At 32.1% G+C, this 24,817-nt stretch overlaps 5 protein-coding genes and 1 pseudogene across 5 annotated transcripts; 2 read left to right on the top strand and 4 right to left on the bottom strand.

Moving 5' to 3' along the window:
• Positions 1 to 47: 47 nt before the first annotated feature.
• LOC114187774 (GDSL esterase/lipase At4g16230-like) lies at positions 48 to 1,841 on the bottom strand. The gene is made up of 5 exons (XM_028076143.1): positions 1,375 to 1,841; positions 1,152 to 1,279; positions 791 to 1,036; positions 448 to 709; positions 48 to 362 (listed from the first exon to the last, which is right to left on the bottom strand). The coding sequence occupies exons 1-5, from the start codon at positions 1,634 to 1,636 to the stop codon at positions 139 to 141; spliced, it is 1,122 nt and encodes a 373-aa protein (XP_027931944.1). The 5' UTR covers positions 1,637 to 1,841; the 3' UTR covers positions 48 to 138.
• Positions 1,842 to 6,582: 4,741 nt separating this feature from the next.
• On the bottom strand, positions 6,583 to 7,540 carry LOC114188555 (annotated as a pseudogene).
• Positions 7,541 to 10,242: 2,702 nt separating this feature from the next.
• Positions 10,243 to 11,631, top strand: LOC114186702 (probable pectinesterase 67). The gene is made up of 5 exons (XM_028074676.1): positions 10,243 to 10,522; positions 10,617 to 10,779; positions 10,865 to 11,071; positions 11,144 to 11,391; positions 11,478 to 11,631. Exons 1-5 carry the CDS (start codon positions 10,263 to 10,265, stop codon positions 11,629 to 11,631), a joined length of 1,032 nt encoding a protein of 343 aa, XP_027930477.1. The 5' UTR covers positions 10,243 to 10,262.
• Positions 11,632 to 12,446: 815 nt separating this feature from the next.
• On the bottom strand, positions 12,447 to 13,475 carry LOC114187596 (glycine-rich cell wall structural protein-like). The gene has a single exon (XM_028075881.1). It carries the CDS (start codon positions 13,425 to 13,427, stop codon positions 12,603 to 12,605), a length of 825 nt encoding a protein of 274 aa, XP_027931682.1. The 5' UTR covers positions 13,428 to 13,475; the 3' UTR covers positions 12,447 to 12,602.
• Positions 13,476 to 15,045: 1,570 nt separating this feature from the next.
• On the top strand, positions 15,046 to 18,389 carry LOC114187157 (huntingtin-interacting protein K). Its single transcript, XM_028075305.1, has 3 exons — positions 15,046 to 15,337; positions 17,652 to 17,718; positions 17,803 to 18,389. Exons 1-3 carry the CDS (start codon positions 15,153 to 15,155, stop codon positions 17,881 to 17,883), a joined length of 333 nt encoding a protein of 110 aa, XP_027931106.1. The 5' UTR covers positions 15,046 to 15,152; the 3' UTR covers positions 17,884 to 18,389.
• Positions 18,390 to 19,300: 911 nt separating this feature from the next.
• Positions 19,301 to 24,335, bottom strand: LOC114187156 (RGS domain-containing serine/threonine-protein kinase A-like). Its single transcript, XM_028075304.1, has 13 exons — positions 23,890 to 24,335; positions 23,356 to 23,770; positions 22,655 to 23,279; positions 22,328 to 22,368; positions 22,068 to 22,136; positions 21,590 to 21,690; positions 21,388 to 21,466; positions 21,008 to 21,106; positions 20,813 to 20,881; positions 20,667 to 20,716; positions 20,467 to 20,548; positions 20,046 to 20,140; positions 19,301 to 19,867 (listed from the first exon to the last, which is right to left on the bottom strand). The coding sequence occupies exons 1-13, from the start codon at positions 24,150 to 24,152 to the stop codon at positions 19,735 to 19,737; spliced, it is 2,121 nt and encodes a 706-aa protein (XP_027931105.1). The 5' UTR covers positions 24,153 to 24,335; the 3' UTR covers positions 19,301 to 19,734.
• Between the last annotated feature and the right edge of the window lie 482 nt (positions 24,336 to 24,817).

Raw genomic sequence — 24,817 nt, 5'->3', positions numbered from 1 at the left:
TAAATTATATTAACAAACATTTGTCATTCTCATTACTGCCCAAAAGGTTAGATGAATGATTTGATTTTGCATACATCTTGCAATCATCTCTTTATTAGTTTCCAACAAAATTTCCAGTTCCCAGAATCCATAACAGGATTAAGCTTTGGAAAGTTGAAAAATGTTCATAGGTGAAATGTCTCGAGTATCACAATTCAAGAGACGCTCAGCGATAACAACACTAGCAGCATCACTAGGATGGTAAGTGTCCCAGAAAACATACTTGGAACGATCCTCACAAACTTTTGAACTACGATTGCAAGGAATCAAGCCTCCAAATCGACCAGCCACGTGACAGCATGCACTATCAGGGTTCTCAAAACCTGTTGCAAGTTGAAATCACAATTTTTATTCCCAAATGACTACGTTATTCTGGGTGCTGAAACGAAAAAACAAAATTTCACAAACCATAGTCTTTATAGTTCATGAGGATATCTTCCATAATATGGTAAACATCTGCATAAACAAATAATGACCCTTCCAATTTTGTCCGAAGCTCTTCAACAAGGCTCTTCAATCGTGCGTTGAACAACTGGGCCAGCTCATTTGGGAAAGTGACACATTCATCTTCATCATAAGGGTTTAAATTCACATCCCTTATATAAGGTATACACCCAATAGGCCCTACATTTGCCACCACAATTTTTCTAGCCCCTAGATTGAAAAGTCGCTGCAAAATAGTAATTGCATGTGACCAACTAGCAGAATAGAAACATGATTGAAACAAAGCTTTCTGTTTTAGCAAAATTACAGTGAGTTGTAGTCTGAGTCTTGATATCAATGTGGCTACAAATGATTCTGGCGATACCAGCAATCTCTCTGGAATTGAGAATAAGGGTGTCAAATAGTTATCCAAGAAATCATTTGAGCCTAGTGCTACTGTAAAGAGTGCCTTCTTAAGCAAATTCAGAGCCTCAGAGGCACCAATTAAAGAGATGATTTCTTCCCTGGTGTTTGCGAAGTTGTCAATCTGTGCATCGAAGTTGATTCGTCCACCCTGTTATTTAACATAAATGCTACACAAATTGAGTTCAATTTGAATGACATTATAAAAAGGTGTAATACTTACAATAATTGTACATAAAACTTAACTATTTGAAGCAAAAACTTACAAAAATCTCGCCAGAGTTATTCAGAATTCCACCAGCACCAGAAGCATAATTGACACCCTTTAGCACTGTTGATCCAGTAGTAGAGGGAGCCAAATAAGGAGGAGAAAAGCCAAGACCCAGTTTCTGATCTGGTAACCATACATCACGATGAGAAATAAATAAGAACTGATACAAGTATTTGAACAAAGAAATAGAAAACCTAATGGGAATCCGAAACTCTCACTTATAACATCGACAACTGTTCTCCCATTGCTGAATCGACCCGTGGGCATTCCAAAATCAATCCCAAAGGGGTCATGGTTTGCTTTGGCCAGTGAAACGATATAGTTGTTGTTTCCAACATCGACCAACGAATCCCCAAAAACAAAAGACGCTGGTACATCGTTTGAGAACCCAAACCCAAACAATAACGAGAACGTAAAAGCTTGAAAGATAATTCCACAAGTGAGTCTTCTAGTGAGAAAAATACCCATCAGAAAGGACATCAGAGGATACTATAATTGTATCAAATGTTGAAGCGGGGACTCTATTTTGGTTTGGTTTTCTGCTTAAAGAGACAGACATGCAGTGAGTTTTATAATGTGACAAAGATTAAGGTGAAACACCGAAATAGTTTCCACTAACTGTTACTCTTGTTGATGAACATTGTGGACCCACCAAGAAATTTCATAAGATAACATTTTGTGGAAAATGAGTTTGGTTTTTAGTAGGCTGGCAAAAACCAACTTTGTCTTCAAACATTGCTCCTCTCTTTCATTTTGTAGCATCAAAATCGCTGCACTGCGTGAGAATGAAGGCATTGCCCGTGAAGGAAATGATTTAGTCAATAGATTGATAAGGAGATGAGTTGCATTCCTAATTCATTGTTAGAGTTCATTATTTAATAGTTTTTTTATAATTTTACAAAACTTGTAATTTTTATCTCTAATTATTTTTTATCGCAATTTGAGTCTTCTCTCTATAAATTTTTTTTTTTTTTTAATTTTCGCTCTTTCGTTTATGTTTTGAAAAGAATTTTTTTATCACGCGACTTGAAAAGGATTTTGTTTATACTAGTGTCAAATTAACTTTTTTTCTTACATTTTGGTAAATTATATTTGTAAGCATCTAATATATGGATTTGAGATGAGTAGTCTTTTAAAGGAAAAAATGTTGTTAAGCGATTTAACTTTTTTTTTTTTAACCAATAAAGATCCTAAACTATAATTTTATTAATTAATTTCCAAACTTTGTCTCTTTTACAAGTAGGGATGGCAACGGGGCGGGGCGGGGACGGGTTTCGCTATCCCATACCCATCCCCGCATAAAAAATTCATCCCCATCCCCATACCCAAACCCAACGGGTATCAAACTTTTTTCCCATCCCCATCCCCACCGGGTAACGGATATAATCTCGTACCCATACCCGTACCCGTGTTCTAACTACTTCAATATTAATTTTTATAAAAGAAAAAAAATTACGGTAAAGAAAACATAATATTATAAAATATTCAATATTAGGAGGATTTTCTTCGATGCCAAATACCTTAAAATAAATTATAATTGTTTACATTTTATATTAGAATACCAAATAAAATTTCATGTGAACCAAAACATTTATTAAATTTGTAAACTACAACATTGATGAACTTAGTTGATAAAATTAAAAATATTTCAAAAAAATATAAAAGGAAAAAAAATATTCAAATTAAAATATATTTTAAATGTTTGTTTACTTCAATTTTTTAAATTCTAATGAATCTCTTTTTTATACACTAATAAAAGTTATAATATATCACTTGATCAAAATGACACAAAGAACAAATAATAGACATAATAATAAAAGGAAAACAAATATTCAAATTAAAATATATTTTAAATGTTTGTTTACTTCAATTTTTTAAATTATAATAAATCTCTTTTTTATACACTAATAAAAGTTATAATACATCACTTGATCAAAATGACACAAAGAACAAATAATAAACATAATAATAAAATTTTGACATAGATTTTGTATCTTTTGAACTTCAATATATGTTGGATAGTGACAACAAAATATTCATAGCAATTACATTAAATTTTTATATTGTAGTAAATAAAAGTTATTTGTACAATTAAAGTGAAAAAAATTACAATATGATTAATAGTGAGTTATAAAATAACAAATAATTAGATAGAATATATCGAAATATTATTCTACATGATGAAAATAAACAATAAATAAAAATATTAAAAAACTAACAAATGTGTGTTTTAGAAATAATTTGAGAGACTATCGAAAGAAATCGCACAAAGAAAATCAAATGTATAATTAAGGTATGATAAAATGAAAAATACCTTAGAGAACTAATTATTAAATTACGTTTGAAGTGGTTAAAATTAAATAGAAATATCATTAGTGACCAAAAAATTTGTCATTAAATTACAAATAAATTAGTAATTAAATTGGTCATTAAATCAAGTATCGATTCGATCATTGAATTAGTCACCAATTTAGTCATTGATTCAGACAATAAATCAACTACTACCACCAATGACAGAAAATAGTGACTGATATGGGTTACTGACTAAATCAGTCACCATTTCATGTTTTTCTTGTAGTGAATTATCATATATTATTCCTAAATATCATTATATATATATATATATATATATATATATATATATATATATATATATATATATATATTTTTATATATATAATTTTAACCACTTCAAACAGAATTTAAAGTGAAAAAATTACATTATGATTAATAATGAGTTATAAAATAAAAAATAATTAGATAGAATATATCGAAATATTATTCTACATGATAAAAATAAAAACAATAAATAAAAATATTAAAAAACTAACAAATGTGTGTTTTAGAAATAATTTGAGAGACCATCGAAAAAAATCACACAAAGGAAATCAAATGTATAACTAAGGTATAATAAGACGAAAAATATCTTAGAGAACTAAGAAAAATTTTCAAATATCAACATATATACTTAATGGTTGAAAAATAACGAAAATTATTTTAATGAAACAAAAGAGTTCTTCAAATTAAACAAAAATTAATAATAATAATAATAATAATAAGTAAAGATTTTTTTTTATATTACCTTAAATTGAGAGTATAAACATTCTCATGTGAAAGGAAAATTTATAATAAATAAAAATATTAAAAATAATATAAATATTCAAATGTGAGGCATAATATATTTTTTTTATTAACATACATCATTTTAACATAATTACATAAATGTTATGATAAGATAAAAAATATATTGGAGATGAGAATGAGTTTCATGACAAATGAAATAATTAAAAGAAAAAAAAATATATATATATATATATGTATATATATATATATACATATACATATATGAGTTACTTGATTAATTGTGAATATTTTAATAATTTAAACAAGAATGGAGATATGGCGGGGACGGGTATTATGGCGGGTATATGTACATCCCCATACCCATCCCCATACCCAACTGAAAAAGTCGGGGATTCCCCATACCCATACCCATACCCAGTCAATGCGGGGATTCCCCGTCAAAACGGGGACGGGTTCGGACAATACCCACGGGGACGGGTTTATTTGCCATCTCTATTTACAAGTACCCATACACCTTGAATTTTAATTTTACTCTCATTATCCTTAAACTTTCTATTTTTGTAGTAAATACCGAAAATGTTAATCCTATTCTAATTAATCCCTGAAATTTGTCAAATTTTTATAAATATTTTTGCATCAAATTCAAGTTAAATAATTTACATTAAGTTTCAACAACTCCTCAATATTTTCTTGTTCTGTTACAATTTATTTTTTATACATTAAAATATTGTAAAAAGGATGTTAAAAAGAAAAAAAAATAACAAAACAAAATTGAAAGGTCTGTATTTCATTCTTTATTCCTAAATTTTATTATGTTTTAATGTTTGTAAATAACTATATTCTATTCTATTATATATATATATATATATATATATATATATATATATATATGAATTTTATCATAGTTTGTTTTTAAAATCATATTAAAGATATTTTAACTTAGGTTAAAATATTTTTTTCCAAATTTTCGTTAAGTTTTGTCAAATCAATCCTAATTTTGTTTTTGTGGTCAAATAAGTTCTAAATTTTGAAAATTTTGTTCAATTTGGTCTCTTTTTGTTAATATTGTTCAAATCATGACATGAACAGTGATTATCACGTGTTACTTTGTGTTTTTCTAATTTTTTTATTATTTTTCTTCAATTTTTTTTTGTTTTTTTTAATTTTATTTCTATTTTTTAAATGATAACGTGTCAACCAAACAGCGTGCCACATGTCAAAATCAATGTTTTATATTCAATTTGGTTCTTATGTTTGTTAATTTTGTTCAATTTATTCCTATTTTTTTTTTTAACATGAACCAATCTTGTCTCTTTCAAAATTAAGATCAAATTTAATTTTTATATTAAAATTCATATTTTTTATTAAATATATTAAAATTCATATCTTTATAACTTTTATATAAAAATTAAATTTGGTTCCAATTTCGAGAGGACAAAATTGGTCAATTTTAAACAAAATTGAAACTAAATTAAACAAAAATAACAAATATAGGATTAAATTGAATATAAAATATGGACTTTGACACATGACACACTGTTGCGTTGACATATGAACATTTATAAAAAATAATTATAAAAAAACACGAAGTGACACGTGTCACCACTGTTTATGACCGTTAATGATTTAAACTGTGTTAACAAAAAAAATAACAAAATTGACGAAAATTGAATTCTATTTAAACATTAAAATAAAATTAGAAATGATTTGACGAAAATTTGGACAAGATATTTTAACCTTTAACTTACTTTTGAAAACTATATATATATATATATATATACGCACTCCATAGTTATTAATTTAGTGATATTATTTTTATATTAAATGATTTTATTAATTTGTGTGAATCATAATATAACGTCAGAAATTTTGTTTTAACTCAACAAAAAAGTAAAGTAAGGATGGGATACCTTCTATATTTATTTATACTATAATAAGGCTGCGTTTATCTTTATTTATCTGAACGCATGCTAATGCATTTTCAAGACACAATGTCATACTGAATAACTTTTTGAACCAAGAGTGCAAATAAATTAGATGCTTAACTTTTTTTCTTTTTTTTTAAACTCCTAATTTAGTATATTATTTTGTTGCACAGTGAAACAATGGTCCGTGAAAATTTCCTCCATGGTCTCAATCATTTTCATTCTTGACATATAAAAATACAGATATTTTTCTACTACGAAACTGATGAGTTGATTCAGTGAAACTCATTATACTATTACTTTTCTGTCGTCTATTAATCACTACTAGCAAGAAACATTGAACATTTCCTAACAGCACTGCAGCAAGAACCAGAGTATCTGACAGTATCTCCAAAACATTCTCATTAGCACAAAAAATCAGGTCAAATGTTGAATGAGTTGGCGAACATTCATAGGAAAAATGTCATTATGATCACCATTTAAGAGACGCTTTGCGATGATAACATTTGCAGCATCAGTGGGATGCCAAGGGTCCCAGAAAACATACTTGGATCTGTTCCTGCAAATGCTCGAAATGGGACCATGGAACAACAAGATATACATGCATTCTCAAAAAACCTGCCACATTAAAAACATAAGGGTCTACTTAGTTCAAAAATGTCACACAAAGTTTTGGTGCTTGCACATGTTCTTTGTCACCTCTGATACACACCATATGCTGGGTAATTGTTGAGCATGTCCTCTAATATGTGGTACACATCTCCATAAACGAACATTGAACCCTTCAGATTTGAATTCAGCTCTGGAATAAGACCCTTCAACTGGACATTGAATAACTGTGCTAGATGATTGGGAAAACTGACACAACCATCACCCGCAGCTGGGTTTCTGTCCCTCTGACTTGGTACATATCCAATAGGTCCTACATATCGAGAATTAAGGTCTTTTTCTGAGGAACATTGAACATTACAGTGAGTTGTTCCCTGAACTTTGACACTAAGATGGTCACAAAGAGTTCTGGAGATGCCAAATTCATCTCGTCAATTAGGACTGCTGGTGCTAAATAGTTGTTGATGAAATCGTTGGAACCCATTGTTACTGAAAATATTGACCTGTTGAATAGACTGAGAATTACAGGAACACCAATGCTAGAAATTATGTCTTGTCTGGTGTTGGCAAAATTATCTAACAGTGCATCGAAGTTGATTCTGTCACCCTTCAAAATCGTAAACACAATGTTGTTATTTCATTCAAGTTGGAGCTTAAACAGTAGCTCTCTTATTGTTGAAGCAGAAAACTCACAAAGACTTTTCCAGTTTCCAGTGAGATTTAGGATTCCACCTGCACCAGAAGCATAGTTGACACCTTTCGATATATATATATATATATATATATATATATGTAAAAGGAATGTAATAAAAAGATTAAAGATGTCAAAAAGTGAGTCAATCTCAATCACCTCACCACGAGTCGGATTGAAAATGAATAAATTCAACCAAATTCATTTTATGGTAAACTAAAAATTTTATAACTTGACTCAATCCATCATAGATTGGTGGAATAAAAATGAGTTAGTTCACCAACCCACATAAAAAAATTATTTATTTATTTTTAAGTATTCAAATATTTAAATAATTTTTAAGCAACACATGAAATAATAATTACAGCAAAATTAAGAACCATGTCTTCATCATGCTCACCACCAATATATGATGAATATTGTTTTTAAGAAAGTGTCCATATAGTCCAAAAAAACATGGTTAATATTACACATTTTTTGTCATGTTATTCAATAAAATATAAATAAAAAACTACATATTTTCGTTATGCTAATTAGAAAAATTTGTTTATAAGACAGTTGTTTGAGCAACTTATTATAAATATTATATGGTTAAAGATTAAAGTATCAACGTATATAACAATCAAATTAATTAAATATTTAAACTATTCAAATATTATAAACAACATTTTAGTATTTAAAAATATGAAATTGTAAACCTATATGATTAGGATTAGTAAATAATTATTAAAAAAATTGTAAAAAATGTTTGAGTTAAATGGGTTAACTCACCTTCAATCCGGTTCAAACTCGTTTAACCCGTGGATTAAGTGAGTCGAGTTGAATTCAACCCACTTTTGAAAAAACTAATTTTTTCTCAACCCAATCCGACTTGAACCCGTAATGAGTTGGGTTAGTTCACGGGTTTAAATCCATTTTAACATTTCTATAAAAATCTTCACATGTAGATATAGAGAAAGAAAGGAAAATATTTTTTTTATTGTAAAAAATAGTTCTTAAATTCGATAATGATCAATTGATATTACTAACAATTTTACTCTCAAGTGCAACACACGGTGTTACACACTCTATTAATTGGACTTTGTTTTAATTGTTTGAAATTCGGTCAAGAAGGTTTATGGTATAAAAAAATGTCCTTCAAGAGATTTGAATTTTGTTTTAATAAAAAATTCATTTATTAATTTTAATGAATTTTTATTTTCATTTAAGTAAGTGAATGTTGGTAGATGTTGTTGACAATGCCAATAAGATAAAATTTTAATTGTATTAAATTTTAATCAGATTAACCAAACAAAATAAAAAGGATGAATTTTAGATTAACCACACAAAATAAAAGGATGAATTTTAGTTGTATTTACTTTTAGTTAGATGATGTTGTGACAAATAATATACATAATATTCAATTTTTAATTGTATTAAATTTTAATTATGTTTAGGTTTTATTTGAACTTAATAAACGTAAGAAGTTGGACTAGTGGTGAAAAAAAAATACTATTTATTTGTTTGATAACCCAATCTTATTATGTTACAATTATGTATAGGTTCTAAATAAATCATATACAATTCATAAAATCTTATAATCTTACAATTTAAATATGAATTAGCTACAATAAAGAGAAAAAAAAACATAACTTATCTTTTATTAAATATTTATTATTATGAAATATTAATTTTTCAAGAGATTATTAGGAATTAATTTTATGTAAAAAAAAATTATGAAACATTTTAACGTCTATCACTTTTGGAGAGATTAGAACTTTATATAAAACAAAAATGGAAATGTTAAGTATTTTGTCCTAGACTATTTGGTATCTATATAATATTACTAAAGTATTTAAAAAATTAATGGATAGTTTGTTATTATACATAAGAAACAATATCATGTCTTTAGAGTTACAATAGTCATTTGAAGTTCCGATTAATTTAAATAAGTTACTACTAGAACAATAACATAATTTTTGAATAATTTGGATACAGTATTTAAATAATTAAAAGAAAATCATTCTAATGCTTCACTATATGATTTTGTTGGTCAATACTTATCAAATGAAAAAAAAAATTAGAATTTTATCAAATATTTGCCAAGAGACGAGTTTTTAATTTGAAAACTTTGTTTTGATAAAAAAAAAAAACAAGACAGTTAGAATGAATGATTTATTTTATCATTGTAAAAGAAGACAATCACTCAAAATATTGTTTATATATCAAAGGACCAATGACATTGATGATTGAAACTCATAATTGGACATAAAACATGTTTTTATATATATTCTCATATAAATGACATGTTAAGTTTATTGTTAAATATAACCATGAGTTGCATTTTGAAGAAGTGAAACTTTTTTTTTATCTCACCACAGAATTACTAAGAAGATGAAGTTTGTAAATTCACGTCCTCATATGCCATAAATTATGAGTACGACGCTACAATCATATGTGAAACATTAAAGATGTTTATAATTTGTTTACTAATATTAGTAAAATAGAAGGAAACATATATATATTCATTTCATTAAAAAATACATAAATTATAAATATCTATGCGTGAATAATTATAGGTTATTGAGTAACTAACCACTTGGCTTATGCAACTAAATTAATTAAAGGAAGTTAAGGACGTCCTGTAATATATAGACAATATTACTTGAAAAGCATTGTGTCCCTTCATTCACTAACGCTGAATTTTAGGTTTATCTCCAAAATTAAAGAACGGTGTGGGCACTCTATAAGACCCTTCCATTTCCCCATCTTCATGCCTCACACAAATGCCACCACTTCACATTCTCTTCCTTAAGACATGCCTAATCTTCCTTCATCTTCTTCTTTTCTTCTTTCTGCTATTCTCATTTTTTGCATCTCACATTCTGCCCTTGCCACCAACCATGCAGAAACTATCGCTGACTCTCCTATGTTGACGCAAAAGTTAGGAATTAATCGTACCATCAAAGTAGACATCAATGGCAACGGGGATTTCACAAGTGTACAAGCTGCCATAGATTCCATTCCTGAAGATAATTCTCAGTGGGTAATAGTTCATATCAGAAAAGGAGTATACAGGTAAAAAATTTCTATATTCTTTGCTCGCACTTGTTATAACATAATTAAGCCATATAACATCGTTAAATTTTGTTTTCATTTTGATAATGTGAAGAGAAAAAGTGCGCATACGATCTAATAAGCCTTATATATTCCTGAGAGGGAATGGGCGAGGAAGAACCGGCATAACTTGGTCTCAGAGCTCTACAGACAACGTGGCTTCTGCCACCGTCAGAATCGAAGCACATGACGTCATTGTCTTTGGGATTAGCTTCCAGGTCAATTCTTGTTAAACATCCTTAAAACTTCGATTCAGTTGTTGTAATCAGAAGTAAAATTGTTGAGTGGTTCCTTTGATTGCAGAATGAGGCACCTACGGGGCGTGCTTATACCTCGCAAAACCAATCGGTGGCAGTGTATGTGGCAGCAGAAAAAGTAGCATTTTATCATTGTTCATTTTACAGTACTCACAACACTCTGTTTGATCAAAAAGGTAGACACTACTATGCTAATTGCTACATTCAAGGCTCAATTGATTTCATATTTGGTCGTGCCAGAACAATCTTCTATGTAAGTGTGTACCATGCATGCTTTTATTATATAACGTTGAACGATGCAGTGATTAAATCGATTTTGATGCAGCACCCTGAAATATTTGTGGTGGATGATAAAAGGTTAACGGTTCAAGGTTCAATCACGGCTCATAATAGGGAAAATGCAGAAGAGTTGAATGGATATATCTTCATCAAAGGCATGGTTTATGGCACTGGTGCAGTTTACCTGGGAAGGGCCAAGGGTCCTTATTCTAGGGTTATTTTTTCTGAGACATATCTGTCCAAGACCATTGTCCCTGCGGGGTGGACCAATTGGAGCCATTCTGGTAGCACAAAGTAAGAAAAACTCATCCATTTAGCTTAATTAATTATATTTGTTGATTAGAATATTGATTAATTGTGGTAATTAATGGAAACTGTAGAAACATAGTCCATGGGGAGTACAATTGCCGTGGACCTGGTGCTGTGAGGGAGGGACGTGCTCCTTGGTCGATGCAGCTAACTAAGAAAGACGTTGAGCAATTTTTATCTATTGATTATATTGATGGCAAAAATTGGTTGCCAGTATGGTTGTAACCCTCTTAATTCGCAAAACATTTTATCATACACGCGCTTGATACATGTAATATTAGCATAAACCATTTTTTATATTATTTATTTAGATTTAATTCATAATTATACAAATTTAGTCAAAATATTGTGTTAGTTTAATCAAAATGGTGTTGTTTTTAAAAAATGAATTAAGAATGATATATTCTCCATCATAACTAACTAATAATAAATTTTTATGTTGATCATCTTTACAGGAGTTTTGAGAAAGTCTTTTCATAAGTATATAAAATTTGTATGTGTTAAAACTAAAATATGGATTAAATATGTTTTTTTTTCTTTAAATTTTATTAAAAATTAAAATTAGTTCATTTTCAAAATTTTAGTCTAATTTAATTTTTTAACTTTAAAAATGTGTGAATTTAGTTATTTTAACATAATTAGTTAACATGTGAGCGATTGATACCGATGAACACATTTTCATTTCAATATTACCATGTTTGAAACGTCAAATAAACTTAAAATAATTTGGTTAAAAATACAAAATTTAAGTATTTTTAAAAATGAAAAACTAAATTGGTCCAAAATTTCAATTTTCACTTAAGAGCAAAAATATATTTAACTATTAAAATATTAGATAACGATATTTTTACATCACACTTATTTTTATTATCATTTCATACTCACTTTTGCATCTCCTATTTTGGTTTTTAGATACTGAAATTTATTTTGTAATTATTATATTTCTTCGAAAATCACTTTTCCAGAAAGAAAAGTACCATTCCTACCTAGCTCCTAATTAATATAGATTAAACAAATTTATTAACAAGGCTAAATATATGTGTAACTCAAATTATAAACTCAAATATATTTCGCTAATTATAGCACTATTTATATTTATTTGCATCCATACATGGATGAGCATCATATCACAAAATTCAGTAATTTATTTAATTAATATACTACTATATATTGTTGCATGCTACATCCATGCATGATTAATACCCACCACCAATTTCTCCGTCGCTACCTGCATGACCACTACCAACTCCAATGCCTCCAAAGTCCCAACCAGCACCACCTTCAGCTTCTCCTTCACAGCCTCCACCACTTCCTCCTCCAATGCCACCACCAGCTCCTCCTCCCACACCTGAGCCTCCATCAGCACCACCTCCTGATGAGCCCCCACCAGCATCACCTCCTCCTCCAACGCCGCCAACACCTCCATCGCCGCCTGGGGCACCACCAGCACCACCATCTCCTCCAACCCCACCACTTCCTCCTCCAACACCACCACCATGTCCATGGCCAGCTTCTCCTCCGGCACCTCCAGCACCACTACCTCCTCCTAAACCCCCACCAGCACCAACTCCTACTACACCTCCTCCTTTACCACCAACGGCACCGCCCCCGGCTCCACCCCCTCCAACTCCACCTTTGTGTCCACCTCCAACGCCGCTGCCATTACCAACTCCACCTCCAACACCACCTCCCATACCACCTCCAACGCCATCGCCATTACCAACTCCATCTCCAACACCACCAGATCCACTTCCTGGGTCTCCTCCAGCACCTCCTCCAACTCCACCGCCTCCAACTTCATGTCCTCCTTTACCGCCTCCACCAGCACCACCTTCTGCCCCGTCATCTCCACCAACTACTCCTCCTATGCCACCACCAGGCCCACCTTCACCATCGCCAAAACCACCACCTTCAAAGCCTCCAGGCAATTCATCATCTTTGATCTTTCGACATTCAGCTGTCACTATGACAAGCAAAATGAACAAACTAAGTGTTCCAACACTCTTACGTAATTTATCCATATCGATCTCTGAACTATCACACAAACTCAAATTAGAAATGTTTGCGCCGCTTGCGATTTGAAAGCCAGCAGGAAGCAGTATTTATAGTGGAAGCCACAGCGCGTGCCATTAATTCACGTAGTTCAGATCTCTCTTTCACTCTCATATCCATGGTACTACCATCCATCACTTGCCCAAAACATTCAAACACTTTTGGAAAATCGACAACCACATTTTTCCATTCCATTCCTTTTTCGCTAATAATATAATACATTTTCCATCAACATACCTTTATAAAAAACTTTACATCTCATAATATATTTTAAAATGTTAAGTATAAGTTTTTTAATCATGCAAAATTTACCAATGCCTTGCGTCATTGTATATTTTTCTCTGATTACCGATAACTTTTTATTAGGTAGTAGTTGACTCTTCACACAGATTCCACAATGGCTTTTACAATGGTGGTACATTTCCAGATACGATGAGGTTACTAATAACAAATTTAACTGGCGACAATTTATCTTAAAGTGGATGAAAATTAGTGGCTCTTTATCCATCCTTGACTTTCGTTCATAAATAAAGTATCAGTTGATGAGCTCAAAAAATGGCAGCAAACGCAGCTGCTTAACCCTTTTCCAGTGGAAATTATCACTTCAAATTAAATTTACTATTTTTGTTTAATTTTTTCGCAATTTGTCCAAGCTAAACTAAGATCTCTTTGTATATCTGTCAAAAAAAAATAAGGGTGGTGATGGCGAGATTTTCACAAGTTTAGTGCAATTTTTTCATACTCTGGCCCATTAAGTATTTGCTGATTTCTTCTTCTTTTATGTAGGAAAATAATTCATTCAGTTTAATGTGGACAATCTACAGCACAAAAAATGTAGTTTAAATTGAAAATATATAGCTGTAATCATTCCGTTACAATTGTATAAATCTGACGTATAAAGGGTTATTAGTTTGCTACAGCCATGCATGAATACATGTTATTAGATAATGTTTTCTGCAGATATAAGATAAATTTGTAAAAATCATAACACAAGAAAAAATATTGTCAAATTAACTTTATGTTTTATACTGGTTTAGAGTGTAATAATTGTTAGTTTTTTATATTTTTATTTTTGTATGATATTGCCTCTATTAAAATTATATATATATATATATATATATATATATATATATATATATATATATATATATATATATATATATATATATATATATATATATACCACTACTGAAGAGTGAACAATTCATACATTTAAAAAGGTTACGTCAATATTTAATCAGAAATCTAAATGTATAATAGCTTTTTTGTCATTACAATAACAATTGCAGAATTTATATCTACTATAATTTTTTACCAACTAAAAGGCATTCAATAATGGAAATTAAGTCTAACATAAAATAAAAAAGCACTAACGCAATTTAGATCTATCAAGGATTAGTTTCCTAGGACAAAGTAAATTAAGATTTGAATGACGATTCTAACATGGAGAGTTTTTTGAGGGCAAATTAGTCTTTTCGTAAAACATTCGGGGCTGCAATAGGAAAACAAGGGCGTTCGAATAACAAGGGCCTCGTTGTAAAGGTCCTTAGGTGGAAGCCCATGGGTCTTAGGGCGATGATTACAATCAGGGAAGAAGGAGCAGCGCCATTGTTCCAATTGTGGAGACTTTGAATTTTGTCCCTGAGAAGAGCAAAGGGAAGAAGAGAAGGGTGGTGTTAGGGTTTGGAGCAACAATGGAGGGTGGAGAGGAGGGAGTGGAGATGGTGGTGGACTCGAAGGACTTACAGCAACAGAGCAAAGCCTTGGACAAGCTCACTGACCGCGTCGAGGATCGCCAATTGGATTCTACTCGCGTTCAGGAGGCAATGGCTTCCATCGCTGCTTCTGCCGAAGCTGATCGCAATGCCATGCGCATCAGGTCACCTCATCTTCATTCTCAATACTTGCTATGCATCTAAAATCGATGCCTGCTTTGTGTTCATGCATTATAATGTATACTACATGTGGCCTAGGGGATTATGATTGTAACTTATTACTCTAGAGTATCAGTAACTTAGGGTCAGATTCGTAGAAAGTAGAAACTAAGTGATGGTGTTGTAATGTTCCCAAGGTTGTTACTTGAAATATATCTTGTAGATGACGTATGATGTTCAATGTAATGATTTTAAAGTAGAAATTGATAAAGCAACTTAACCTTGCGTCTTATAAAGCCAAATTATTTGGTGTATGAGCTTGTGAAGCTTTCATCTTAGAAGTATGGATATATGTAGCAATGAAATTGTCAGATGCATTAAATGAGTGAGTGACGAATAAATTAGTGGATTACTGAAATAGAATAAGTTCAGAAGTTGCTCCTTCAATTTCTGTTCCTTTTAACAATTTAAGCTTATACGACTTTCCAAACTTTTCCGTGAGAATTGGTGGAAGGAAAGTAAAAAAGAAAAATGAAAGCTGGATTGTGTGATTTGTATAGACGATACAAAATCGCATATAGATTCATTCTTGTCTTGAAACATAGAAGTCATTTTTGAGATACATCTCATGATACAAACACGTGGGTAGTTGAATTGTATCAAGTTGTGGGATTCAAATCATGAATAGTAAGATTCTAGTAGTAACTATGCTAAGTTTGGATTTTTTTCAAACGAACTAAAAACTTCACCCAACTTAAATCTTAAGGCATTAGGTGTGTATGCATCTTTGTTGCTTATATGGAGCTTATTTGACACTCCAACAACGTTGCCCTTCTTATTCATTATATTTGCACGGGTGATCCGTCCAGCTTGTAATTTTTTCCCATCGAAATAATACCCAAAAGTGTTTGTGTCGTTTTCTTCCAAAGATTGACAATGTTTCCACCTTTGATCAGTCCTGTTACTGGCCTTGAAGTTTGATGGTCCTCATCATTAGTTTCCTTTATTAAAAGTACTGACATGTTAGATACAATTGAGAAGCACTATATCAAAGTGAGGACCCTGGAGTCAAATGAAAAAAGGAGTGAACAAAAATAATCAAACAAAGAGGCAATGATGACCATAGAGAACAAGGACTCAAATAGAATAGAGTATTGGAAAAGAGGCGGAGAGGAAAGACAATAGAGTGAAACAAAGAAGCGTAGAAAGGAACAGAGAGGTTTCATGACAAAATTTGATGGTTTGTTCACTAGATACAGTCTTCATCGTTGTTTGGTTTTATAATATAGAAGTGGAGAGGTCATTCAACTTAGCTTGTGTGTGGAGGTTATTCAGGTCCATTTTGTTGAAAACACAATAAACGATTTTTGAACAGTCAAGACTCGTCATTCTTTTTTGACAAAAAAATTCAATGCCTTTTTTTCCATGACCACCAAAATGAGCATGTCAAAAGCCGTAGGCTGCAGTATAAGCTCACTATGGTGTTAACATTTGGTGACAAACTGCTGAAATTCTGGTATTATTATGCTATGGCCACTATTTGACAACACTTATTAGCCTTGTAAATGGGTGTTCTCCTCGTTAATGCAACGTCAAATCCCAAATGATCAATAAAAAACGAATAGGTGCACGGTTGAAATTTACCCTTGAATTTTCAGTTAGTATACCCCCCACCCCCTTCTTCAGATGGCACTGTGATTTGTGACAAAACAACCCTGATGGTCTCTTTAACGCTAGAAGTGTTAAAGTATTAGGAGTCATGTGGTTCCTAGTTTTATATTTCACCTGCATTATGATGGATGGATACTTGTAGCTGCTTACTAATGTTCATTAGCCTAAGCTTTCCATCACTTTATACTGTTTTATATCTTTCTATTATTCTTGTACATATATTGAAATATCAAATTGCATTACTAACAGAAATAGAGTGTGGAAGAGTTTAAGTTCAGTCCCTAAAAACATCAAAATAAAAAATGAGGGCCCTAAACTAAGATTTATTAGCTGACGTGACATGTCATGTATAGCCTATCATGTCAAGTTGAGAACAAGGTGGTATCTTGGCGTGTGACTTAATATGTCACATTAGCAAACTTACTGCATTTAGAAGGACCAGCATAATTTTGAATTTCGATGCTTTTAAAGATTGACTAGAGAAGAATATGTATACTTTCTTATACCTGAAAGACTCAGCCTGAATAATTATAAAAAAAACTAAAAAGCTGTATGTTTAATTCTCCATTCCCTCTTGCCTAATCCTGCATTGATAATCTGTATAACATCAATCTCTTAACTGTAGTATATATTTTGATCCAATCACAGGGAGAAAGAATTAGCTGCTGTTAAGATAAATGCAGCGGATGTTGATATAATTGCTAATGAGCTAGAGGTAACTTCAACAGATTGTTCATCAATCTATCTAGAAACTTTTATTCCAATGGATTGACAATACTTTTATTATTGTTTCAATCAGTTGGACAAAAAGGTTGCGGAAAGAACTTTGCGGGAGCACAAAGGTGATGCAGTTGCTGCCATTCGGCACTTACTTCATTAGAGACGTGATAATGAACAAGGGTCAATGCTTCAGAAAATTACTATGCACCAGCTTATATTGTTTTTAATTTAAATTGAATCTCAACGGTATTCTGACCTAATTCATTCAGAAATCATAAATGTATTGTTGATTAACTGAGTCCTCTCCCTAAACTTTTCTGTGCTATAAAAGTATCCATTATCTAATGGAGAAGTCCTTCATGAAGACCTCCACGTGTCTCATACACATGCTAGCTCGTTAAGCAGATAGTTTTGTCAAGTTGAAGCCCCGCATGTGATTTGTTCAAATCAAATGGAAAAAAGAGCCTTGCTTTTATGTGCTCTTGTGAAATTGTGGTGTGTAATGCTTGTGCGAAAGGCATCTTCTGTTATGATTGTTACATTCAAATTGATAAAGCTACATTTCAGATTTTTGCCATTGTTTCTTGAAATGGACAGTGATGGGATAGCAGTGTCCACATTCTGTGACTTTTTGCTTATTCATTAAGATTCCGATAAATTATGTTACTGGCTCCTTTCAGTGCCACGGTCCCCCATTCTATGGTACCTTTCCTTTCACTGTCCATACACCATAATAATGTCTTCAGAGTTATTGCCATCCCATTTTTTGTTTGTAAACCACTTTTTTCCGCTTTGTGTAATAAAGTTTCAAACCATATTCATTCAACTGGCGTTGTAAATTAACAAAAGGCCGATGCATCGGTAATGGTAGTGATTCAGATTAGGGGCCAGTTATTTATTTTTTTTCTTACATTGAGAATTCATGCCGCATATTTTTTAATTATTTTTCATCATAAAGGTAATTTTCAATTCGAAGGTTAGGTTTTCCTGCTGATGTTTAAAATTGATCCGTAATGATCGTTGGCATAAGAAACAAAAAGGATTGAGACATCCTATGAATTGCTTTAGAAAGTTGGATGTGCCTCCTTTGTTATCCTTTTCACGTGATTTTATTCGTCGCGTCACATTTCCACTCGTAAAATAAACTCAGCCATGGGACAGAATAAAGTCAAGGCTGTATGTTTAATTAGAATTTTTATTTAAATGCACTCAAATTATAAATTTTAATATTATTATTAAAATATGATGCACCGTATTTTTTTTTATAGTAGTCATGTTAGCAATTATACTTGGTATAATTTCTACAAGAAAAAGTATAATTATATGAGTGAATTTTTAATCTAATATTTGAACATTCGTATACAATTGTATAGTCGGACCAGTATCTCTGAAGAATTAACGTTTGAAGAATATGAAGTAGGTTGTTTTCTTGGAAGATGAACATTGCAGTCAAACATTATGAAATATATAGTTTAATCCATCAAGCGAATTGGGTCTCATGTTAAATAAATTGATATTGCATTCTAATTTTTATTGTGGCCATTTTGGTCAAACAAACTCGCATGAGACGTAGAGAGTGGTACTTCAACATAATCAATAAATTTCTAAAATTATTGCTTTCCACTATTTTCTCTCATTTCCCTGCTACTTCCTACAATGTTTCTTTTTTCTCCCAGACTTTCTATACAACTATAAAATACAATCATTTTCCATATCAAATACAAACCTATCCACAAGACTTCAAGCATATAAAGCACTACTACCAAGTTTAAGAACTTCCAAGATGCCATCAAGGAAACATCAAATGACTAAAAATAGTTCGGTAATCATTTTCCTACTTGTATGATGATAACTGGACAAAAACTGATGAAGCAACAACGCTGCCAGACTCCAAAACGAGGTATTTGTACCCACAGGTTTACTCATGAGGAATGTTCTGCATTATATATGCCAAAAGTTCCTTATGCAGCAGCTTGTAGAGATAAAGAAGAAAGAAGGTCAAAGATTGTGGCTATTTGCTAGAGAACTCCTTTTGAGTGGCTTCCTCAGCAGATCGAGCTGCCTGAAATTGAATTGCATATTGTCTCTGCAGTTCTCTAAGCCTTTCCACCAGTTCCTGGAATGTTGGTCGGCAAGCTGGATCTCTGGTGTTAATGAACAATGTAAAAAGTTAGCATTCTCTACAACGAAATAATCTCCATTTCTGAAATAGTGCAATAGCATCTGATTTTTTCGAAATTTTGATAATAGTTTTATCATGGATATTCAGAGCTACTGGGAAGAAATTAAAAATACGTATGACAGAGTAGAAAAGATGCACACCTGTGCAAGCAGCTCTCAATTATAGAAGCCCACTGTGGATCAACATCTTCTGGAATTTCTAGTCGATGGTTCATAAACCCTACAGCTCCAATAACCTACAAGAATCCTAGTGAAACTGTTCATATATTGACTCACTGGGCATGAGTAGACAGTGAAAACTGTTACTCACTGTTGTCTTCTAAGATTATTTTGTAAATTAAAAACTAGACTAGTGTCAACATGAATGAATTCAAAGTTCAAAGACCTAATTCGAATACTATGGTAAAATGGTTTATCAACAAGCACTAGATTTAGTGGAATAATAAATATAACAATGTTAAATCTTTCACTGAGAAAATAGCAGTTTTTAACTATCACATCAATTTTTGTATATGTTCACTTTCATAAACTTTCATGGTTCATGTACACATTGAAACTATACCTGCATTGGGTTGAGAGTATCCCAAGGGATCTTTTCGGTTGTGAGTTCCCATAATATCACCCCAAAGCTGTAAACATCAGACCTAATGGTCCAATGAAGCAGCAAAAAACATTACAAAGTGGGATTATGGTAAGAATGAGAGAAGGAGAGAGGGAGAAAGACAAAAACAGAGAACAATAGAGAGCATAAAGCACACTTACTTCTCATCTGACAGTTCATTACGAAGAACTTCTGGTGCCATCCATTGAGGCTACAAAGCAGAATGAAAAGCGGAGAATCATAAACACTTTCGACACTGAACCCTAACCCCTAAATCTTAAACCTTAAATCACAAATGAGAGCCTACCGTGCCTTTTCCTGTCTTAGTAGTGAGATAAGTTTCATGTTTAAGACGGGAAAGCCCAAAATCACCAACCTGTTTTGCGAACAAAAATTAGGATGGCCTGGCTAAATAAGAACAGAAATAAGCCGTAATTTCTTAAGCCCTCAACTGAATGAATACAACCAAGCATAAAGAAAGTAAAAAGATAAGTAAGGAAACCTTCACAGTCCAATTCTTATCAACTAGAATATTTGAAGACTTCAAATCTCGATGAATGATAGGGGGGTTGCAATGATGAAGATAATTTACACCTCGTGCCTATAGAAAGAGTAAGCATACACCATTGCTTCAATCACAGTGATAGAGATCCTTTCTAGGATAACAATTGAAGTTGATGTCAAAATCTACTAGTATTGCTCCAATAGATGTCTGAAATGATTGATAATATTGAAAAAGAAAAATAGGGAAACAAAAATGAACATGCTGCTATTCCTCACCAAACATCGGCATCAGAAGAATAAAATGTAATTACTTAAAACAAAGAAGATACATCGATACAGGAAGAGGTGTTGTACATAATACTGCTTTTTAGTACTCACAATATCTACGGCCATATGAACTCTCCGTCTCCGCTCTAGTTTGGATGTGTTTCTTTGAAGCAATCGAAATAAGCTTCCCCTGAATAGATAAAACATAAATGGATGCAACAATTATCAGCACAAATCAACATTATGTGACACAACAAATTGAATCAGAATGCTCATGATACTGAATAAATCAGAAATAGAGCACATGACAAACCGTGGGAGAAACTCTGTCACGATGCATAAATGTTGAGGTGAAGTCACAGCCCCCATAAATAGAATAATATTTGGATGACGAAGTCTTTTCATGACAGACACCTGATTCCATAATACATTGTCAGATCAATGGTATACAACATTATTTTAAGGGACCTTCAATTAGTCGCTGGAAGTAAGGAATTTTGTAATTAATTTGATTGAAAGTAAAGTGTTATCAATCTGCATAGTTAAGGGGTTATTCCTCAACTGATTCAAATCAGTCAAGTCTCGTATATCAGGTTTTCCAAATCTAATAAAGATGATCTCATTGTGTAAAATTTGTTAAGGTAAATCCAGAGAAGATAGTCTATTATGGTGTAATCAAATTTTCTCTCCTACGTATGGGTGATCATAACATTCTTTTATACACAAGCTGACTTCATCATATGGATAAACTTTAGCTCATTTTTCATTTCCCAACATAACAAGTAAATTACCTCTTGTCTGAAGGACAGTAGCACATCATCTGAATATTCTTGCTTTGAGAAAACCTTGACAGCAACATCCTGCAGAAACATGAATATATTTTTGTCTGATGATGCACAAACTAAATTTCAATTGAACACTTTAAAAAGGATTTTAAACGACAGTAATTTGAGTTGCAACATAACCAATAGTGTAACGTAAACAAAAAACTTAAACATGTTAAGCATGATGAAATTTAAAACAGAAATTACAGGAAGAGAAAAGAACGTACCGATCCATACCATAGAGCATGATAAACAGTTCCACAAGAACCTGCAAACCAACAACAGAAAGGTAAATAGAAAACACTCAAACTGATATAGCATGCCAATGGACAATAACTACTGATCACTATATATTTTTGGTTTCACAAGTGCATCAAATTAAGGTGAAAAGACTAATAAAGAAGCAAACAACTTTCTAAAGTAGAAATTCTGTATACAGATAGATATATCAGGATTATTAACAAATGCATGTATTTCGATTGATGCATGGATATTTTCAAAAGAGAAAAACTTATTTTCTCAAGCATGCCACCTTAGTAAAGAACATGAGTTACCTTGCCCAATTTGTTCTCCAACTGTCAAGTCCTCCCACAAAATTTCATAATCCAAGCAATCGGAGTCAACATCCACTTTATTATTGGCAGCACAGCTGCTACCACTTCCGCAGCTGCTGGTACTACTTGTGCTGTTAACATTAACAAACGAGGACCAGGATCCTGAAGCCTCGTTATTAACAGGTCCATTGCTTTCGCCTGCCTGGCTTTCTGGCTTCAACCCAGAAGACAGATTCTTCTGATTAATCAACTCATTCTCTTGGTCAGATCCTTCCTGATTGTTTGCTTTCCAAGGCCATGACAATGATTTCTTTTGGATCCATGTTTCAGCCTTAGAAGTTATGATCTTGTGAATAGGTTTTCCTTCACTCTGATCACTGGAGTCCCTCATGGTTTTCCCTTGGGATTTCTCTTCAGCAGGAGAAAATGCACCAAAAGGAGATTTTAGCACATCTCCTCTGGGTGTGCTAGCTCCACTGGAATTTCCATCTTCTCTCTGATCAGAAACAGCACAGTCCGACAAACTATGCTCAGAATGACGACTTTCTCCGCTCCCACCTTCACGATTGACACTAAATTCTCCTGTCCTGATTCTAGACTTAACTTTGTTACTCACCTTTGAAGCCTGATTTACCAGTTAGAAACATCAAGACATGCTAAACTATACACAAACACAAAAACACAAAAGGCACAAAACTAACCAAATTTGAAATTCTCGAAGCCAGAGCAACTTGAAGTGGCTGCTGAGAGTCAAGGCCAAGTTTATCTGAAATGCTACTCCTACGACCATTGGAACTCGATACAGGTTCTGCACTCTCTGCTCCTAGAAAGGGAATTCTGGATTCAAGAAAGGGCCGTGAATCACAGGAGACACAAATAACCCCAACCAAGCTTCCATCTTCATCATAGAAGGGTGTATTGGTTGACACGGCATAGAACCTATCGCCTTTCTTATTCTTAACAGGGAACTGGCCTCTCCAACTCTCTCCCATTTTTACATGGTTGAACACATCATTGGCCAAACCAAAATCCCTGGGATCCACAAGCATCTCAATCCCATCCCGCCCAAGAACCTCTTCTGCTGCATAGCCATACAGATTCTCAGCACTAGGGTTCCTGCAAAATGATGATCATACAACCCCACAAATAAAAAAAACAACTTTTTCTCCAGATATGCTGCAAAAACAAACACCCCACATGACCGCAGTTGGCGAGGTATAAAAATAAGCACTCACCAGTACATGACGCGACATTGAAGATCCAAAACATGAACAGAGTGGCCCATTGACTGCAAGATGTTGAGATACTTGTTTCCATTTTGATGCAGGGAAGAAGAAGAGGGTTGGTTAGACGTAGCAGCACCAAACCTCGAATGAGACCTGTGGTTTTGGAGGAGCTGGAAGTTGGACATTTCTTGCTTGAGGTGAGCGTGACCAGCTTCTAGACGTTCTATCTTTCTGAGAAGCTTTTCTTCACCTTCTTCTTCTGGGGTTCCCATTTCTGCAATTCTTACTCTGGAAATGCTACAAAAGGAGTGAGGGTTGATAAACTTGATACTCAGGGTTTAAGAAAGAAGAACAACACATAAACAAGCGGTTTGCAACTATCAAGAGTCAACAGACAAAAACAACACAACCTCTTTTATCTGTTGCAGTTTTGCTTCTTTCGCTTCTTGTGTTAGGCAAAAAAATCATCATGGTCAAGGACCACTACTTACAATTAATCTCTTCAAATCTATTACAAAAATAATACTGTAACATAATAAATTATTTAAATATATAAACATAAATAACTATTAAATATTCACAAATATATTATATTATAATTTAATAAAATGAATAATTAAAATAGTAACAAAAAAGATAAATTTAATATTTTATTAATATATTTTTTATATTAAAAAAATACATAATTAAAATGAAAAACATAAAAAGTAATAAATAAAACAAAAATTAATTAATTTAAACTTTGATGATTTATTTCAATATAGTTTTATTCTGAAGTATATTTTTTTATTTATTAAATTGATATGACAATTTTTATTTTAGTTAAAAATTATTCTAAACTTTAATTTAGATTTTTAATTTTTTTTACATAAAATCATTTTTAAATTTTATTTTATAAATTATTTTTTAAATATATTAATATACAACTAAGTTTAAA

This window comes from Vigna unguiculata, chromosome 6, assembly GCF_004118075.2.
Source record: "Vigna unguiculata cultivar IT97K-499-35 chromosome 6, ASM411807v1, whole genome shotgun sequence".
Classification (NCBI taxonomy): domain Eukaryota; kingdom Viridiplantae; phylum Streptophyta; class Magnoliopsida; order Fabales; family Fabaceae; genus Vigna; species Vigna unguiculata.
This window is presented reverse-complemented; position numbering and strand designations above follow the sequence as displayed.

What these genes read in the sequence shown, in the direction of transcription:
- LOC114187156 (XM_028075304.1), bottom strand. Translation starts at nt 24,152, where the DNA reads ATGGGAACCCCAGAAGAAGAAGGTGAAGAAAAGCTTCTCAGAAAGATA. An exon ending in ATAAGAATTGGACTGTGAAG is followed by an intron (nt 20,882 to 21,007) that starts GTTTCCTTACTT and finishes TTCGCAAAACAG; the next exon opens with GTTGGTGATTTTGGGCTTTC. An exon ending in ATTGAGAGCTGCTTGCACAG is followed by an intron (nt 19,868 to 20,045) that starts GTGTGCATCTTT and finishes CATTAACACCAG; the next exon opens with AGATCCAGCTTGCCGACCAA.
- LOC114186702 (XM_028074676.1), top strand. Translation starts at nt 10,263, where the DNA reads ATGCCTAATCTTCCTTCATCTTCTTCTTTTCTTCTTTCTGCTATTCTC. An exon ending in GTGCCAGAACAATCTTCTAT is followed by an intron (nt 11,072 to 11,143) that starts GTAAGTGTGTAC and finishes ATTTTGATGCAG; the next exon opens with CACCCTGAAATATTTGTGGT. An exon ending in AGCCATTCTGGTAGCACAAA is followed by an intron (nt 11,392 to 11,477) that starts GTAAGAAAAACT and finishes TGGAAACTGTAG; the next exon opens with AAACATAGTCCATGGGGAGT.
- LOC114187596 (XM_028075881.1), bottom strand. Translation starts at nt 13,427, where the DNA reads ATGGATAAATTACGTAAGAGTGTTGGAACACTTAGTTTGTTCATTTTG.
- LOC114187774 (XM_028076143.1), bottom strand. Translation starts at nt 1,636, where the DNA reads ATGTCCTTTCTGATGGGTATTTTTCTCACTAGAAGACTCACTTGTGGA. An exon ending in ATAACTCTGGCGAGATTTTT is followed by an intron (nt 1,037 to 1,151) that starts GTAAGTTTTTGC and finishes GTTAAATAACAG; the next exon opens with GGTGGACGAATCAACTTCGA. An exon ending in GACTCAGACTACAACTCACT is followed by an intron (nt 710 to 790) that starts GTAATTTTGCTA and finishes ACTATTTTGCAG; the next exon opens with CGACTTTTCAATCTAGGGGC.
- LOC114187157 (XM_028075305.1), top strand. Translation starts at nt 15,153, where the DNA reads ATGGAGGGTGGAGAGGAGGGAGTGGAGATGGTGGTGGACTCGAAGGAC. An exon ending in CGCAATGCCATGCGCATCAG is followed by an intron (nt 15,338 to 17,651) that starts GTCACCTCATCT and finishes ATCCAATCACAG; the next exon opens with GGAGAAAGAATTAGCTGCTG. An exon ending in TAATTGCTAATGAGCTAGAG is followed by an intron (nt 17,719 to 17,802) that starts GTAACTTCAACA and finishes TGTTTCAATCAG; the next exon opens with TTGGACAAAAAGGTTGCGGA.